Raw genomic sequence first — 19,012 nt, forward strand, 5'->3', positions numbered from 1 at the left:
CAGAGCAGAGTTTGTGAAACCGAAGAAAAAACAGAGCAGAGCAGAGGAGGCAAAGAAAGAGTGGAAAATGTATGATGATGGGAGTATGAGATGAACCTGCTGTAGGAATAGGATCACACAAATCTGATGCATTCATGGTCAATCAATCCATCATAAGCGCCTCTCCTCTCCTCTACTCTACTCTCTCCCAAGAGATCAACATTAATTGGAGGGTTATTGTTTAATTTTACACCAAACCAAGACAGCAGCTACTTGTGCATGCCAAAGAAATGACCAGAGTTTGAGTACCCTAATAATGCACTAGTTTTATTTAAGCACTAATTAAGTGATTAGGTTAAGAGAGAAAGACAAGGTGTGGAGGGCTAGCTTTCCTTGTCATCCATCAACTAACTAGGAGTATCGTCTCTGGTTCTGCTCTGTCAAGCTGTGGAAGAGAAAGAAGGGAATGGACCAACCAAACCAAACCAAACCAAAAGACAACAAGGCAAGCAAGCAACAACAAGTCTTCCCTTCCATTTGCAAATTCCTTCCATGCACGTGGTGGGTTCAGCCCATTATTTGCTTTGCACAATGCACATCAACATCCATCCCAACGCACACCCCCCTTCTTCTGCTGATTCTTATACAATGCAATTATACATGCTTACTTGTACGTACATGTGTGCTAATCAACTGATTAAATTAGCCGCCGGCATGCTGATTAATTTAGCTTTATGATCGACGACAAAGCTTAGCTGGGGCCGAATGAATTGTCTGCATATATACTATATAATGATGCATTCCGGATTGCTTTAATCTGATGTTCTGAATAAGTTTCAGAAAGAAACATACATTCTAGTTCTACTCCTATGTAGGAAAGGAGGATTTGATAGGCAGCCGGCCCAACAGCAACAATAATGCAGCTAGTTATGTACGTCCCCACATCACTCACATCTAAGCATAAGTCCAGCCAGACCCTCCATCTCCCTCCAAAAGATTAGATTAAAATAACAGCCACATTATCAAACAAGCCAGGCCAGAACAGGCCAGCAAGTGTAATCGATCACTTTGTTAACTTCTTCTTCTTCTTCTTCTTCTTCTTCTTCTTCTTCTTCTTGTATAGTACAATGATGCGCAAGCAAAGCAAGCCAACCATAAAGACAAAACATGGATGGATTTTCTTCTTATTCCTAACGCGCATAAAAAAACTAGTACTGGTATCTTTCCTCTTTCTTTCTTTCTTTCTTTCTTTCTTTATTCTTAAGCAGGGTGAGGTAGTGAGTAACAATGTGGACGTACAATACAACAACATTTAATGATTTTTAAATAACAAGGAATCTTGTATATATATAATCATGCATGGAGGGTGTAACAGCAATGTGGGAATGAATCAGCTAATTTTGTAACAATGTAATTACCAGGCGGTATCATCATCAGTCAATCAAGAACAAAATCTTGAAAAGAATCAATAGTGACTAATATTAGAAGTCAATCCTCTAAAAATGTACTCCTGCTAGTGCCTAAGACGACAAGGTAGCAGGGATTGAGCTAAGCTAATGACATGGACATGAGCTCCTACCTACCTACTGAATGAATGAATGGGTAAAAAGTATTGGTGTATGTATCTTGTGTATAGGGCAATAAACTTAACTGGTGTGGTGTGTGTGTGTAGTAGTATGTGTGTTTTCTGGTGGTTTGGCTTACAATGGTGTTGAGATGGACAGTAGGAGAGGATGATTTGCTGGTGTTGGCCCGGTGGTTGGGTTGCTTTTGGGTTTTCTTTTTTGGAGATGGGCAATGCGCATCTTTTCTTTTCTTTTGTTTGGACGCATCATCTTCTTCTTCTTCCTCCTCCTCCATCTGTTAATGGTGGTGATCGATCGAAGGATGGATGGATGGAGAGAAGAAGTGGAATCTGTTGGGATGAGCAATGCGACTAGCAGATAGAAGAAGCCTTGCGTTGCTTACTTTTCGCGTGCTCCCTTGTCGGCATTGCCTCGCCAAGAATGCTTTTGCTTTCTTGTTTCTTGGTTCTTTGCTTTGCGTTGCGTTGCCTGGTGATGTTGATGACGATGACTCACGAACCGAACGGGGCGCGCTGGGGAATCCCCTTGCGCCGCCTCCCCTGCGGCCGTGCGCCGCCGTTCTTGCTGCTGCCGCCGGCGGCGGCGGCATCGTCATTGGTCGCATCGCCGGGCTGCACGGTGGCCCCGCGACCACCCGTCTTGGTGTCCACCAGCTGCACGCCGCAGGCGGAGGAGCCGGAAAACAGATTAAGCGTGACCCAACAGAACACACACACGATGACACGAACAAAAAGGAAAAGAAAAACAAAAATGTAGTACTCCCTCCACTTGTAATCGTAGATGAGATTAATTGAGAAAAACGAGCAGAGAGCAAAGTGCATTGGCATTATATTATATGTAGGAGTAGTCACGAAGAAGAGAAGAAAAGAAAAGGAAGAATTATATTAAAGAAGAAATAATGGTAGTCCGTCCGTAGTACCTTGCAACCGAGGGAGCAGAAGCGGAAGGGGTCGAGGAGGGCGCGTGCGCAGATCTGGCAGTTGTAGGGGGAGGCGGCGGCCTTGCCGGCGGCGGCTCCGGCGCCGCGTGGCTGGGGGCGCTCGTTGAGGAAGAGGACCTTGGCGCTGTTGATGACGTAGGTCTGGACGCCGGAGATGTCGAGGACGTCCTCCACCTCCGTCACCCGAACCACGTCGTGGTAGGAAGAACGCCGTATCTGCAACGCACCAAATTAATTCATTCGTTTATTGCAATAGCAATTCGAAGAGGATGCCTGACCTGGATGACTCGGTGGGATTGGTGTCGGTGGGAGCGGCAGTAGTAGCAGAAGGGCGGGGAGGGGGAAGGGCAGTCGAGGCAGAACATGTTGCACTCGTTCCGCGGCGACGCCGGGTGCGCCCCGCACGCCAGGAAGAAGCGCGTCGACAGCAGCGTCTCCAGCCACTCCGGCAACCTCGTCGTCCCTGCTGCGCCCTCCGACTCCGGCGGGGCCACCCGCCGCGACATCAATGACGCCGACGAATGGCAATGCCGGCACCGGCAGACGCAACCAGCAGCAGGAGTAGTCAGGAGAGAAAGCAAGAAAGGAAGGAAGAGACTAGTGTGGTGTGGTAGGTGCTTTCTCAATCGGCTTCGCCTACCGGAGTGTGGAGTATAATTGTGATTGTGGCGTGGCGTGGCGTGCATTGGAGTTGGTGTGAGACGCGATGCGATGCGTTTTCGAGACTCGCTCGTTGCGTTGCGTTGCGTTGGGTGGTCCTCTTCTTTCTTCTTTCTTCGCTCGTTCGCTCCATTGATCTGCCGGTGCCCACGCCCTCTAGTTGCGTCCCTTGGATCTGCCGCTCCTCATCTTCCTGCCCGTTGGATCATTACAATATCAATCATCAGGTCCTAATGTACAAACAGCTTCCTTCCTATCCGTATCATCTTCAGTCCTCTGCTAGGTTTGTTGCAAACCCGCATCCATGGATACCATTGCCTATTTGCCTACTCCCTTCGTTTCGGATCATAAGTCATTTTAACTCAAACTACTTCAAGTTTAACTACATTTGAAGAGAAATATATTAATATTTATAATACTAAACCACTTTAATAATTTATAATTTAATATATTTTTTAATATATTCATCTTAGATTGAAAATGTTACTAATTGTTTTCTACAAATTTAGTCAAATTTAGAATACGTTAGCAGGCGTTGCTTCCTTTGGGGATTTGTTTGGAGTGTAGCGTGGCTCTGTCCCCTCCCGTTGTTTGGAGTAGCGTTCTAGTTTTTCTTTTCCTTTTTTCTCTTCCTTGTTTTTTGACTTTGTTTTTTCCCCTTCCTTGGAATAGGCCGGTCTAACCAATTTGCGATGTGTAACAAAAACTCTATTCCTCTTGCACATTTGTGAAAAAGTCAAATTTAGAGTAGTTTGACTTTAACCATAATAAAAACAACTTATAATCTAAAATAGAAGGGAGTACATTACAACAACAACATGAATTTTCTTGAATACATCTCCCTTTCCTCTATACGATGGGCTGATGAGGGACAGCATACTGGTAATACCTAGTATAATTTTAAGGAAAGGGAAAAAAAAAGAATGCCAAATTGTGAATTGAATAGATGGGGTTGTTCGATTGGTTTTTCAACATGAATTTGACTTGTCTGAGTTGTAGGTGTTGAGAAAAGGAAGGATCCAAATACGACTATTAGCTGGGAAAGCCTGAGAGATGGGCCCGGCCACACACGGTCTTTGCTGCTCTGGAATGTGGCGGTTGGAAGGTGAAAAAGAAGCAGCAGCAGCAGCAAACGCAAACCCATTTGGGTTGTTGCTGTAGGGCCCCCGGGGACCACATGGCAAGTGGGTTCATGTGCCACTGCAGGTGGGGCCAAGCGACAAACCCCAGCATGTACATTTGCGGCGCACTCACCGATGTGGATCGCGCTTTCAGGGCCAGAAGCAGCAGTACAGCAAGCTATGGCTTGGCTACTCCAGATAGAAGTAGAGGTGGGATTTGACACTCACTGACAACAAATTCCTTTGCTTTTGCTTCCTTCACCTGCAGTACTACTGTTCACAACAGTTGCATATTCCCTTTTTCTTTTCTTTCTTTTTTTTTTTCAGGTTGGTTGAAAAGGCAACAGGTACAATTTTTATCTAAGACAAATTAAGCAAACCCAAAAACACACGCGCGCGCATTGAACAAGGATTAAGTTACAAGTACTAGTAGTATCTGTGAGCTGAGCTAAGGGTCTCTTTGGGGGAGCTTTTAGCTTCTTCCATAATCAGAACCTCCTATAAACAGACTAGTTCTTTTTAGATTCTGAGAAGTTGTAGTTGTAAAATCTAGAATATGCTAGAATTTAGTAATACCAAAATTTTGCTAAAGTTGAAAACGATAACAAGCTGAACAGGTCCTACATTTTTACAAGTAGCAGCAGCGGATTTCGTAAAAAAAATCCCATCAAAAGTATAAGTGGTGGAGCTAGCTCCCGGGTTGGTCATGCAGCTACTCATTCCACCGCTAACATTCTCACTGTCCTGTTGTCCATGATATATGTGTAAAAAACATCGATCATTGAAGTAGCAAATTGCTCAGGCGTAACAATGTCAATGCCTCCGTCAGTGATTAATACTAGTGTTTAGTTCAACTTGAGCTTCACCAGTCAAGGATCCCGGAACTTGAGCTGATGGAGCCCTATTGAACAGTTCCGTCATAAGCGTGAAAGATTACTACTAGCTAATGATGAATCACGGCACGCAAAGGCTACTGACGTGCCCGGAATGCTACCGATTGAGTCTGCTAGCTACTCTGCTTTCAAGCAAACTGAACGATCACACCAAATGCTGCTCCCTCCCTTCCAGCTAATTAACCTCCTCGCCCGGTCGCCCGACAACTTAGCTCTCAGCTAGCTAGCTAATTAAGCTTGTAATGCTTTGATTGATTAATGGAGCATGTAACATGTCTACTGCTCTGCATAATTTTCTTCCTGCCGACCGTAATGACATTACTATTGAAAGATCGAATCAGCTTAAAACATGATCATATAATCAGTCTAAAAAAATAAGAGCATATATGGATGCCACTAGTAAATACTAGTAATATTATACTTGACTAATTGACATTAGGTACAGAGGCCGGCAACTGTTGATACAAGATACTAGTCCGAACGAGCAAACAACATTTCTGCCTGTGATGTGAGGTCGTCATCCATGATCAGCTAGTACCTGTACTGCTTACTCCAAACTGAAGGTTGGGCGGCTTATACAATAACTAATATGTATCCATCCAAATTAACCAACGTCATTGCTGCTTGCGTCCTCATGATACAGCTCCATCTATCATATCTACTAGGACCACTGCCTTCTACTAGTACTAATATATATATACTATTAATTTGTATTAAATAAATGGATTAATTAGTACGGAGTATACATATAGCTCCAAGCTGAAGCCCATCCCCCCTGCTCCCGTGATCTATCTATCTATATCTGTCACGACAAATAATCAAGCTCTTCTCTTTTTCTTTTTTCTGAAAAAAAAATCAGACGACAACTAGCTAGCTAGCTATAGTGTTTCCAATTCCTCATAAATATCCCTTCTTCTCTTCATCACTATAAACTCCAAATCTTTGGAAAAATGAATCTTTTGTGGGTGTCTTAAACGGGAGGAAAAATCGGATGCTCGTGGCCTCCACCACTCTACTCTTTCTCTCTTCCTTTATCTCCATTTTCATCGACCAAGGCAGTAGCACGACATCCTAGCTCCATTGTTCAATCCAAAACTGAGATTTGGGGAGAGACGTCCCTAAAAACTATCAAGTGCATCTCCGCCCCAAGGAAGGGAGGGAGCTAGTGCTCCTTATACCATCAACCATGTTAGTGGGGCCCATTGCATCAACTCAAATCTAGGGCTTTATCATGGATTCGACGATTTACTTTCTCTAATGCCAATATTTCTGAGATGCAGTGGTGACGCTCCAACGAGGAGACAATCATGTTGTTTTGCAATATATCATTATTTTTTTAAAACAAATATTGTACATGGTGTTCTTGTATGTTTTAACAATTATTTTTGTCGATAGTTAAAATTTGATGTTTCATTTGTGATACAAAAATGTGTCAAAATAGGATTTGGCAATGTTTCATTTCTTATTTGTTTTTAGTGGTATCAGTAACTAATACTTATTTCAATAGCTCCATTTTTTGTTTTATATATGCTGTACACGAACGAATGTTTTTAAGTTAAATCTAATAGTAGCTAGCAGAGGTACTACCTTGTTTTTTTTTAATAGGGCGGAGGGAGTGAGTAGTGAGCATAGCAGTGGCGGCCAGCAACCGACGATTATATTACTCCCGGGCAGCGTGCAGATGCAGGTGAGAGAGAGTAGCTAGTAGTATTGAAGAAGAGTGATGGAGAGAGCGAAGTGGGGTGTGGCTGAGGAGTTTGGTAACTAGGCAATTCCATTCAATTCATTATATTTTGTGTAGCATATGCATCTATCTATCTTTATATTTTGGACCACTTTACAGATAAATGCACGCCCAATTAATCAACCATCAATTAATAAATACTCTCTCCATCCAAAAAAAACTCAACCTATTATAACAATGAATCTGTATAAAGAGAGTCGTATCATTTTTTAGGTTGAGTTTTTTTAGACGGAGGGAGTACGGTATTTAATCTGGCGTGCAGCCAGCAGCATATATGCTAATCGATCGATAAATATGATCAAAATGTCCAACGTACTTCACTGACTAGCTAACTAGCACATGAGAGTACTACTGCTATTATTATTCGCCGTACCACCGATCCTCATATAACTTGTGCCCACCACATGGCTTGCCCGTACGTCCTCGAGTTTTTCTTCTTCTTCTTTTTTCGACAAAAAAAAGTAACTCAAATTAATATAATGTTAGCAAATGTACTAGCTAACACTTAAGCTTCCTCGGTACATTACACTACAAATTAATTTGGTACTATTGTTTACACAGAGAAAAAAAAAGGTTTCAAAGTGGGCGGTGGGGGCAATGGCGGCGTGGGAGTTATCGGAGGTGGAGAAGATGAACGGAACGGGGGCACCTCTAGGGGTGGACAAGAAGCTCGTGGCTCGTTAGCTCGCTCGGCTCGTGACAAGCTCGGCTCGACTCGACTTGGCTCGTTTGATTTTCCTAACGAGCCGAGCTGGCATATCAGCTCGTTAGAGATCGAGCTAGCTCGCGAGCTGCTCACGAGCGAGAACATATGAGCTGTGGGCCTTTGGGTGTTAGCCGCACAGTCACATAATAAAGGGCTAGAGGCCCAGCCCAACAAAAACCCTAGTCTCCTCTCCCGATTCCCTAATATATACCGCTTGAGTACTCGACTCCTCCCCGTCCACCAGCCGCCACTCGCTACTCCGCCACCTGCCACTGCCAGCCACCAGCCTGCCACCCGCCAGCCATCGAAGGAAGCAGCGCGCCACCGAAGGAGCGAGGCGCCCGCCACTGCCGCTCGCTGCCTCGCTCTCCACCGAAAGAGCATGTGCGCGGCGCCGGCGTCTTCTCTCGCCGCCGCATCCGACCGTCCTCACTCTTCTCCTCCTCTACCGTTCACAAGGAGTGGCGTCGTCTCCTCCTCTGCTGATGTGATGAACTGCTGATGTATCATGTATGAGTGATTGTGGTCATGTACTACTTGTGAGACTGTAGATTTGCATACTCAAACGGTCAAACCACCTCTGTGACTGGTCATGCACAGACGCACTCATGCAGTCATGCTTGCTGTTGCTGAAGCTCGCGAGCCTAACGAGCTAGCTCGAGCTTTCAAATGAGCCGAGCCAAGCTGGGTTTTTAGCTTGTTAGGATAACGAGCTAGACCGAGCCGAGCTGAGCTGGCTCGCTATCCACCCCTAGGCACCTCGCTGCCATTCGAGCTTCAATAGGATTTAGGATATTGCACACGGTGGTGGTGGCAACGATGACGGCATAGCAACTCCAATAGAGGATTTAGGATTTCAATGTTGGAAGGTGGGTTAAAGGAGAGCAGTGTGCATTCTCGTAGTATCCTCACGGTATCACCAGGCGTCCCCAGCCTCACCACGAACCCCTCCAGAGCGAGCAACACTATCATTTTCGAATTGTTCCTTCCACCTTTCAAGTGCGACACCATTGCACGCCTCGGCTTTGGTGTAGTGAACAAGTTATTCGTGGAGGTAGAGCCCGTGGCGCCATTTGAATCGGAGGATGACGCGACGACAGTGGCGTGCCGTTGGCTGCGGCGCCACCAGACTTTGCCTTCATGCTCATGGCATTCTAGGGGTAGGTGTTGGATATCGATCACGTAGTGGAAGTGGGAGGAATTAACATGTGGATTGATAACGATGATTTATATGGGTTGACATGTCACGTAGGAAGAAACTAGGATGCAAATCATTAAAGGAAACAAAATGAATATTAATCTCTCTAAATGCCGTGAGATTGCTTGAGATTTAGAGCGCCACGTCAGCCGATTTTTGCAAAAACAACCCTATACTTTTAGTTAATTGCATACCGGTCCCCGCTACTATCCACCGTCCGATTTTACCGTAGGGTCGATCTAGCCATCCACGTGTTCCACTGTGGCATCGCTTTCACACCCGTGGGATCGTCGGATCGTGAATGAACGGTGTGGATTTTGCCCGCCCGTGAGAAACCCTAGTAGGTTTTAATACTTGAGGGTTATACCTGGTCTTAGGACTGATGGAAAAAAGTTGAGCTTGAGTCATAGAAAGGAGTTTCTTTTAGGCTTTTACTTTTTAGTTTTCCTAGTTATTATACTCATGCTAGTTAGCCCAGCACAGAAACATCAACACATACACCTAAGGCCCATAACCTAGTATAAGGGCCCACAAACAATAAAAAAGCCTATAAACTATGAAAGTCAGAGCCCACGAAGGAGAGCGTACGGCCTACTAAGGGCCCACGAAAGAAAGCTATGGCCCAATAAAAGCTCGCTAAGGAAAACGTGTTGGCCTGCTAGGACAAATGATGGAAACGTGGCGGCCCAATGACGGCCCACGGGGAAACTTTATGGAAAATGTAACGGCGGCCCATAAATAAAGGAAAATGAGGGAAATCTCGGGAAGTTTTTTTCCCCCTTCTTGTAGTTGTGTGTTAAAAAAACCAAAACCTTTCTTATACTGTAGATATTTATCCCAAACCAATAAAGCTGGGGCCTGGAGTAGAGCTAGGAGAATAATAATAATTGTACTGCATTGATTTAAGGAGGATTGCAGTTACGTGAAGACAGAGAAATGAAGTAAGACAAGGAAGAAGAAGCGAAGACTGAACAAGTGTAGATAGCGTGTGCTGGGCTTGTTTTGTTTGTCATGCGGCTGGAGGCCATGCAGAGACCGGGACCATACCGGCCTGGGCCGTTACTCTGCCTACCTATCTTTATAGGAAACCTGCACGATTTTTATACTCTCTATCTCACTTTTTTTTTTCAGATAATTAAGAAACTGTATATCACAACAAGTTGAATCTTTTTTTTTTCACAAAACACAATACAGACGCTCGATGTCACATCGCGCGCCTCGGCCTGGCTATCTACTACCACTTGAGCTACACCCAATTTACCACAAGTAGTGTTGAAACTATGACCACTTGCACTTGGGATTAAAATAGTTTCAGGTTTAACATCCCGAAAATTTCCAGGTTTACCTTTCTGAAATCAAAATATAAAATAGAAGGATGGAGCAAGCAATGAGTTCTCTCCATTTCAATTAATTATTGTTAGCTTTGTTCTGAGTCAAATATTGTTTTTAACTTTGACTACAATTTTTGAAATTTTATATAGTTTAAAAATTATGGTCAAAGTTAGAAATTAATATTTGATAAAGTTAAAACGGAGGGAGTAACTAAATGGAGTACGATCGACCACAAGTAGAGTACACATGCAGTGCCACAACTCAAATACTAAATCACAAGAATATAAAGATTCCTATACTAAATATATATATATATATATATATATATATATATCGGATTCCGATCTTGCCTGTACGTGATTGGGTTGGTTGCGTTGCGTGTGAAAAACAAGGAGATATAGTTATGATCGACAGGTAGAGGCAGATATATAGTGCAGCTGTGGTACGTTACGTTGCATGCGGTTTTCCAGCAAACAAGCAAAAACTAACGACAAAAAAACAAACAGACAGATCGATCATCGACCAATCTATATGCATGGGATGATTCGATTCGTCATGGGTAAATAACAAACCAAGTAGCATAGCAGCAGTAGATGGCCGGATGGATGGATCGATCGAGCAGCACTCAATCCAATCCGTCCCAATTAATATCCCCCATTTATATCTGTGGATGGATGATGGAAGGGAGTAGTACTTCCTCCATTTCTTTTAAAAAAAAAAGGTCAACTTAAATAAGGATGAGATATATGTCTAAATTCATTGTTTAAGTTATATCTCATTCTTATCTATGCTAGTTTTTTTTTCTTAGACGGACAAAGTACACATGTATAGATAAAATGATCAAACGAGATGGATGAGAAAAACAGGTAATTAACTACTCCTACTATTTGTATTTATTTATTACTAAATAGATACTATTTCTAAATGTACAGCACCTGTGGATCATAGTACACCATGTACACGAGTATAAAATAAAATATAAATAGGGACATCCAGGTCATGTCATTCATTTCTAGCTAGTTAGTATCTCATCTCCTTTTTGCTGAGGCTGAGGGAGAGGCAGAGGCTGCCTCACGCATCCCTGTCGATCTCGGTCAAGAATGGGGTTGCTGATGAGGCCCGTCGCCTTGCTCATCTACTGCACCACCGCCTCCCTCTTCTTCCTCACCTCCTCCTCCGCCGCCGCCATCGCCGGTGGCACGCCGGACTGCTCGGAGGAGTGGGGCTATGTCCAAGTACGCCCGAGTAAGCATCTTCAACTCTTCTTCTTCTTCCTCCTCCTCCTTTTACTTTGATGATATTGTGTATACTAGCTTATTATTGGGTATATATTATATTGATCCATCGATCGAAATAATATGATTATGATGTTGGTCCGTATATACTATGTACGTGCAGAGGCGCACATGTTCTGGTGGTTGTACCGGAGCCCGCAGCGCGTGAACAACAAGGGCAGCACGCCATGGCCGACCGTGCTCTGGCTCCAGGGAGGCCCGGTAATCAATTCATTAATTAAATCGTACATATATATATATATAGTCATCATCCAGATGATTATATATATATATATTGATTGCAGGCAGCTAGCTGGTTCCGATATCGATCGACCACCCATGTATGCATAATTGATTAATTTACTGATTGCATAATTATTTATATATAGTATATGAAATATAATTAATCATCCAGCTAGCTAATTAATCAACAACCATTGCTCCCTCCAATGTTATCGTAGTAGTACGTACGTAGTATCATGCATCTTGTGTAGTTAACAAACAAGCGATATTGCAGGGCGCTTCGGGCGTGGGTTATGGCAACTTCATGGAGATCGGGCCGCTGGACACCAACCTTAAACCCCGCCCATCCACCTGGCTCTCCAAGGCCGACCTCCTCTTCGTCGTAATACTATGATTTTGCTTAATTTCGATCTCATTATCTTAAACAAATTTTCTGGAGAGAGAGAGAGAGATAGAGATAGAGATAGAGTAGTTGTAGGTTGGTGAAGGATGAATTGAATGGTGCAATGAGATGGCAATGGCAGGACAACCCAGTGGGCACCGGGTTCAGCTACGTGGAGGGCGGCGACAGGACATTGCTGGCGCGCACGGACGCCGAGGCAGCCACCGACCTCACCACTCTGCTCTCCCAACTCTACCGCAGCAACAACACGCGGCTGCAGGGGAGCCCACTTTACATCGTCGCAGAGTCCTACGGCGGTAAGTTCGCCGTCACCACCGCCTTGGCCGCGCTCAAGGCCATCCACGCTGGCCGCCTAGCCGCCAGCCTCGCCGGTACTTACACCCATATATCCACCATTGCCCCATTTGCATCTATCTCTACCCATATACACAGTAATCTCTTTATTATATACCTACACCAAATGAATGTGTATATATGTAAACACTGACTTAATCTTCATGTCTTTATGCAGGAGTTGCGCTTGGTAATAGCTGGATTTCACCCGAGGACTCGGTGGTAAGTACTAGCTCAATACTCCCATCACACTAGTTAATAATTTTAGAACGTATCCTGTTTACACAAGTCTTCTCGTGTACACCCCGTATATATCTTGCACACCAATTTCAAAAAAAAAAGAAAAAGATAAAATTTCCAACAGCATTACACTTATGTGTAAAGTTTTAACCTCAAATTCATTGCATTTTGAGAGTAAAAACAAAGATAAAATTTCTTACAATTTTAAGGGTATAAATCGATCACAATTTTTTCCTTTTTTTGTGCTTCATATGTAGATTGAATTTCAAGATGGAACTTTACACATAAATGTGTTACTACCTAAAGTATATGTACAAACGTTTTTTTAGAATTTTTGGTGAAGTTTGTTAGTTGGTGTATATATTGTGTACATGAAAAACATTGTGGATATGATATGCTCTCAATTACTCCCTCAGTCTCAAAATATAAGAGATTTTGAATGGGTGGAATATTTTCTACTACTATAAATTTGGACAGAGAGTTTATCTATATTCGTAGTAGTATGAAGTGTTCTATCCGTTTAAAATCTTTTATATTTTAGAACGGAAGGAGTAATTAGTAAGAGGAAAAGATGATATTTTGGGATTTGATGGAAATAAACGGTCGGGTGCCTATATTTGTTGGCAGCTTTCGTGGGGGCCATTGCTGTACCAAGTGTCCCGCCTTGACGAGAACGGCCTCTACCTCTCCGACAGGTTAACTTACTACTACACTACTTTTCGTTTTAAATTATTAGTCGTTTTAATTTTAGTCAAAGTCAACTGCTTCAAATTTAATCAAGTTTATAGATAAAATAATAATACTTTTAATCCAAGATAAATAAATTATGAAAGAATATTTAATTATCGATTTAATGAAACTGATTTGGTTTTGTAAATATTATAGTATATTTGTTTACAAACTTAGTTAAACTTGAAACAATTTGACTTTGACAAAAGTTAAAACGTCTTATAATCTGAAATAGAAGGAGTGCTACTTTTTATTTTCATATCAGTTGCATGTAATGGTTGGCTAGTTAGTTGCTTGCAATTCATCCGTCCCAATTCAGTCTTTTTTTAATTACTTATTGTTTACAAAAATGGATATTAAGGCGATGTATAAATTAAACAAGGCAAATGCAAATGCAAATGCAGCCTGGCGCAGCAGATCAAGGCGCAGGTGAAGGCAGCACAGTTCCTGGAGGCCGAGAACACATGGCAAAGTCTGGAGTCCATCATTCTCGAGCAAGCCAACTACATCGTGCGTCTCACTAATATTTATACTTATATACATATATGCACAGAGTTTGTATTAGTTTGTGAAAGAGAAATGTGATGGGTGCAGGACTTCTACAATTTCCTCAAGGATGACTCGTCGTCGGATGCTAATTTGGAGCAGCAGCAGCGGCAGAGGCTACTGGCGTCGCTGGGGCAGTCGAGGAGGCGCTACTCCAGCTACCTGAGCTCCAAGGTCACAACGGAAGGCGGCTTCGAGGGCATCATGAACACCGTCATCAGGGATAAGCTCCGGATCATACCCAAAAACGTCACGTACGTATACCAACATTATATATGTATAATGCACAATGCATGCACATACAAATGATATAGTATTTCCTATGTTTCAATTTATCCCAATTTATTATACTAGATGTATCTAATCTCATCTTAGGTAGTAACATTTTTGGGACGAAGGAAGTATATGGGATCTCTGAATTTAATTGTTGTCCCATCTAACTTTAATCATATACTGTCCACGATCGAAATATATAGCTGGAGCGAGCAGTCAGACGATGTGTTCGAAGCTCTTGCAGGAGACTTCATGAAACCCAGAATCCTTGAGGTCGACGAGCTTCTCAACCTTGGCCTCAACGTCACAATCTATAGCGGACAGGTATCAAACTCAACTCTCCTCTCTGCTACTCCTACATTTATGTATGGGTCTTTCAACATGTGGATTTATCGCTTTGTCTGATCCATCGACCAATTACTTGATGTATGTCAGCATGTTCTACCTAGCTTACACCCAAACATTACACATCATGAGTCCTGGCTGTTGCTTTGCATGCATGGCACTGGCACAGTATCATGCTTCAGTTGTCCGTCAGGAAATGTGTTATCACCTGTTGTTTTGTTTGTCCGTCCCCGTATTGCCTAGTGTCACATTAATCCATACTCATACAAGGTACTAGCTCTAGCTGCATGCCAACTCTCAAGTGGCAGTACAGTACATGCTCTTTGATCGCCAGCAAGAATATATTCCACATGACAGACAGCAGTGCATGTTGCACACCTGCTGGTATCATCAGCATCTCTAGTCCATCTATCGGATTCGTGCAATCTCATCAGACACACATACATATCTTCATCAGGCTACCCTAGGTGCATATGTATATGTGATGTGATATCCTTAGGCTTATCACGGGCATATATCTGGACGAATATATGTGTATGTCAGCTCCATGCTTTCTTCTTGTACTCCTAACTTTTGTTTCTTGCACCAACACACAAAGGCCACCAGGAATATATAGTTGATTTAGCTTCATCTATTGGGAAAGGCACAACCTACATCGTAACAGACACATGACCCCTAACATGTGTGACTGTCCATTTTGTCTCAACTTCTGAACCATATTCTGGATATATATATAGAGTTACTAAATGCCAAATGCATCGCAGCAACCAACTATATATATAAATAAATAAATAATATATCTGAAGATAGCCAAAGTTTACCTTTCTTATAGTTAATTAATTGGCAATTGTTCATTCAGCTTGATCTGATCTGTGCGACCAAGGGAACATTGGATTGGATTCAGAAACTCAAGTAAGCATTTGCAGTTTCTGCACAAACCCCCCCTCTCTTATTACTGCAGAATTAATGCATGAGAAGCAAATTACAAAGACAAGTGGTTTAATGGCCCATGCATGCCTGTTGTTTGATGTCAGGTGGGATGGTCTGAAGAACTTCACAAACTCACGCAGAGTGCCGCTCTACTGCAGTGGTGGTGAAGCAGCTGGCACCCAAGCCTTCCTCAAATCTTACAAGAATCTCAAATTCTACTGGATACTGGGAGCTGGCCACATGGTAAGTAGTAGTAACCTCTAGCTAGTATTCCAACACATATACTAGTATATTAGAGTAAAACAATGGTATTGTTGGAACCTGTGGTGTCAGCTACCCTGATTGCATGCAAGTGCAATTATTTTTGTGCAAGCATAGCCATCAGGATTTGGACAGGCTAGATTCAGTGTGAGCTGGAAAGAGTGTGCATTCATGTAGTACCAGTAGCTGGTGAGAGAGTTTCTTCAAGGATCAATAGCAGCACATGCAGAAGCAATACAGTGCCTTTGAGAAAGACAAGAGGCCGGCAGGGACACATGCACCAACAGTGATAGATAGATAGGGAGAGGAGGAGGGATCAGGGATGGAGGGAGCTTACTAGGACAGGCAGGTGAACTTGTGTAGTGGCTTCTTCAATGTTTGTCGATGCTGAAATCTATTTTCCTTCTCTTGCTGACAGGTACCAATAGACAACCCTTGCCCTGCATTGAAGATGCTTGGTGACATTACACAATCTCCTGCTCAGTAGAAAAGAGGAGGGTGACACTACATGCTGACACCAACTGAAGATTCTTTTTCTCCTTAATTTCTACTTTCACCTTTTTACACAGAAAAGAAAAAGGATATCATAGCATTGATGAGATAAGAAAAGATAGCAGAGTGATATAAATAGAGAGAAAGAGATCTGTTTCACTTTATATTATAGTACTGGTGCAGCTGGTTTTTCGGTGACAGGGTACAATATAAAATCAAATTTATTGCATGCAGCTTGCATAGTGCAGCAGTTTCCTGAGTCATGAACTGATATGACCTGACCTTGGTTTGATCTCTTCAATGCTCAACATGCAATGCAAAAGTCTGATTGCAGGATATCCAAAATAGCAATGAACCACATCCTAAAATCGTCCAGTAAATGGTGTAACAGGGTAACAGCTAACAAGCGCCAGAGTTTCTGAACAAATGTTCACTTCGAGATGGTAACAGTGTTGCAAATGAATAAAAATTGAGCCCCTGGTTTCGCAAGCAAAAAAGGGCCAAGCAACGCAATGTGAATAATCTGAAACCATTCTCAAATTCTACTATAGTACAGCACACAACTTCAGTATTCAGCTCTGCTGCAGAAAATTAGCTGTTCTGCATGCTACACACCATTATTTCGACCCCCTTTGCTTCATGTCCTACACTGCAGGCTAACATCTGAAAATCTAAATCCAAGAGCAAGATGACTACAAAAATGCCGCGTATATAACTATAGTTTCTTAATTTTTTTATTCAAGCTATTCACCACTGCTCGAGTTCTAAGGTATTCTTGGATACAACAAAATACAGGATAATGCCTATAAAACTGCATCCCAGTAGCCTACACTTTTCCCGTCTTACTGTTTCAATTTGTCCAGCTCCTTGTCCCAGTTAAGACCAAACATTTGGCGCCCAAAGGGCACTATCAGATTGTATCGGAAAACCTGTAACATTTGAGAAAAATAAAACTCCAGATTAGTCCATTTTGTTCTAGTCATTAAGCATACACAGGGTGGGCAGGTAGCCAGTAGCACCTTGTCATTTATTTGGCGAATTTGTTCCTGAAGCAGTCTGTGATCATCATGCCAGGTAGAATGATCATCCTCAGAGCGGTTCGCCCAAGCCTTCCTCAATGCTGATCTCCATCGTGCAATCATGCCTCGAATTTCCTTGTTCAGCTCAACCCATTCGGGTGCGCAGCCGTTCCTTGAAAGTATTCTGTAAAGTGTGTCTTCTGCAGGATCAGCATGAGGGTTTGAATTGAGGTTTAAAGGTTTTCCCTTCCCAGGTAGGTTTTCAAAGTGCCCTTCTTCCATTGAATGCCATATTCTTTGTTCCACAACATTGATTATATCAGTCTCAGATCTGCAACAAACAAGAAAAGTTACTAGTCATGTGACAATCCACAGTATTTGACAGTTGATCCAATTAGTGATGCAGAAACGTCAGATTTACCAATAAGAAACAAGCCTAAACATGTGCGTATTACACAATTTCTATGCATCAATTTGGCTAACTATTGGCTAGATTGATTGGTACGCTAATGTACATGGTAAAACACAAATGTTCAGACAGAGAGATGGAAAAGTTGTTAATAGCAACTTGCTGGGTGCATGTGGCTGGGCGAAGCTCTGAAGTGAAAAACTCAGAGTCATTAACAAGATATATAAACTTTTTACAGAAACCAGAGGAAGAAAGACATAAGATAGCTTGACAAATGGACCACGCGTTGCAGAAACATTTTGAAAATGATCATATGCTGTCTTGTACCTAAACTTAAACATGTTGTGAACAAGACATTTTTGAACCAATATCACGCTGTCACATAGGTATGCAGTTCCAACATTGTCTATTTTGTTGGTTGAGGCCAGTGACAATTAATTCATCAGCATCGTTACATATTGACTAATGAGTACCACCAGAAAGATAATTTTAATTAGCGTTGTTTCGGAACATTTATAGGCACTCAGTCGGTCCGTCATTGTCCATTGGAGCTGCTTGTAAGCAACAACATCATGCAGTATGCAGTTTTGGCTGTTGTTGTTGCGAAACTGAAGAAAATCCATAAGGTATAACAACTATAACGTTGATTTCATTATGCAATGTTCCACTACAAGCCTAACAGTGATATATATATATTTTTTACAATCGAAATACGCTATGTATCACCACAAATGCTTGCCCAGGTGGTAAGAGAATGGTATTAAAAAAAAAAGCTTGGCCAGGGCAGGTGATAAGTAGAAGAAGAGAATGATATTAGTTTCAGTGGTAATTTCATTGACTCTGTTCAGATGTTGCTCGAAATGAAATGGAAGCTGTAGATGATTAAATCAAGCAATTGGGTACGAAAGAAGAGATTGGTATTGGCATCATACTGGTTAAGATAATAATAGTAGTAGAATGCAAGCAACGGGATAATACGCTGCCTAGACCCTCTTGCATGATTACCGATGAATGAATCGTAGAGGGCGGAGGGGAAGGGGGCATATAAACCTGACGGCGTTGGCGCGGCCGCGGAGCTCGGGAGGGAGCTTGCGGTCGGCGACGGCGTCCATGACCGCGGCCAGGCGGTGGTGGGACGAGGGCTTCTTCTTCTTATTCTCGTCGGCGGAGGGCCCAGGGGAGCGCGGAGATTCCTCCGCCCAGGGCGAGGACCAGAAGGCCCTGCGGCGGGCGGGCGCCAGGAGGAGGCGGCGAGTGGCGGCGCCGGCGATCGCCACCGCCATGGGAGAGAAAAAAAGGGGATCGAGAGGAAGAGGAAGCTTTGTGAGTTTGGGCCTTTATTTGGTGGAGGCCCAT

The 19,012-nt window shown here is 42.9% G+C and overlaps 3 protein-coding genes across 4 annotated transcripts; 1 reads left to right on the forward strand and 2 right to left on the reverse strand.

Moving 5' to 3' along the window:
* Nucleotides 1–227: 227 nt before the first annotated feature.
* On the reverse strand, nt 228–3,295 carry LOC127781415 (uncharacterized). Its single transcript, XM_052308364.1, has 3 exons — nt 2,784–3,295; nt 2,485–2,721; nt 228–2,218 (listed from the first exon to the last, which is right to left on the reverse strand). Exons 1-3 carry the CDS (start codon nt 3,189–3,191, stop codon nt 2,057–2,059), a joined length of 807 nt encoding a protein of 268 aa, XP_052164324.1. The 5' UTR covers nt 3,192–3,295; the 3' UTR covers nt 228–2,056.
* A 7,871-nt stretch (nt 3,296–11,166) lies between these two features.
* On the forward strand, nt 11,167–16,478 carry LOC127782201 (serine carboxypeptidase-like 51). Of its 2 annotated transcripts, none has more exons than XM_052309285.1 (12): nt 11,167–11,404; nt 11,558–11,655; nt 11,951–12,058; nt 12,201–12,375; nt 12,591–12,634; nt 13,280–13,347; nt 13,786–13,891; nt 13,976–14,181; nt 14,404–14,524; nt 15,405–15,457; nt 15,580–15,718; nt 16,155–16,478. In XM_052309285.1, exons 1-12 carry the CDS (start codon nt 11,260–11,262, stop codon nt 16,221–16,223), a joined length of 1,332 nt encoding a protein of 443 aa, XP_052165245.1. In that variant the 5' UTR covers nt 11,167–11,259; the 3' UTR covers nt 16,224–16,478. The 2 variants fall into 2 exon arrangements, with proteins under 2 accessions (XP_052165245.1, XP_052165244.1); XM_052309284.1 differs by having other exon boundaries at nt 11,168–11,404; nt 12,201–12,450.
* Nucleotides 16,479–16,936: 458 nt separating this feature from the next.
* On the reverse strand, nt 16,937–18,983 carry LOC127782202 (uncharacterized). The gene is made up of 3 exons (XM_052309286.1): nt 18,707–18,983; nt 17,248–17,578; nt 16,937–17,157 (listed from the first exon to the last, which is right to left on the reverse strand). The coding sequence occupies exons 1-3, from the start codon at nt 18,937–18,939 to the stop codon at nt 17,071–17,073; spliced, it is 651 nt and encodes a 216-aa protein (XP_052165246.1). The 5' UTR covers nt 18,940–18,983; the 3' UTR covers nt 16,937–17,070.
* Between the last annotated feature and the right edge of the window lie 29 nt (nt 18,984–19,012).

Source organism: Oryza glaberrima, chromosome 8 (genome assembly GCF_000147395.1).
Source record: "Oryza glaberrima chromosome 8, OglaRS2, whole genome shotgun sequence".
In the NCBI taxonomy this organism is placed as follows: domain Eukaryota; kingdom Viridiplantae; phylum Streptophyta; class Magnoliopsida; order Poales; family Poaceae; genus Oryza; species Oryza glaberrima.

Excerpts from the sequence above, each read along its gene's own strand:
- LOC127781415 (XM_052308364.1), bottom strand. The coding sequence starts at position 3,191 with ATGCACGCCACGCCACGCCACAATCACAATTATACTCCACACTCCGGT. Across the intron at positions 2,722-2,783 it reads AATCCCACCGAGTCATCCAG|ATACGGCGTTCTTCCTACCA; the intron begins GTCAGGCATCCT and ends GGTGCGTTGCAG. Across the intron at positions 2,219-2,484 it reads TCTGCTCCCTCGGTTGCAAG|CTGGTGGACACCAAGACGGG; the intron begins GTACTACGGACG and ends TGCGGCGTGCAG.
- LOC127782201 (XM_052309284.1), top strand. The coding sequence starts at position 11,260 with ATGGGGTTGCTGATGAGGCCCGTCGCCTTGCTCATCTACTGCACCACC. Across the intron at positions 13,892-13,975 it reads TCGAGCAAGCCAACTACATC|GACTTCTACAATTTCCTCAA; the intron begins GTGCGTCTCACT and ends TGATGGGTGCAG. Across the intron at positions 15,458-15,579 it reads GATTGGATTCAGAAACTCAA|GTGGGATGGTCTGAAGAACT; the intron begins GTAAGCATTTGC and ends GTTTGATGTCAG.
- LOC127782202 (XM_052309286.1), bottom strand. The coding sequence starts at position 18,939 with ATGGCGGTGGCGATCGCCGGCGCCGCCACTCGCCGCCTCCTCCTGGCG. Across the intron at positions 17,579-18,706 it reads GGCCGCGCCAACGCCGTCAG|ATCTGAGACTGATATAATCA; the intron begins GTTTATATGCCC and ends TGTTTGTTGCAG. Across the intron at positions 17,158-17,247 it reads TTCGCCAAATAAATGACAAG|GTTTTCCGATACAATCTGAT; the intron begins GTGCTACTGGCT and ends CAAATGTTACAG.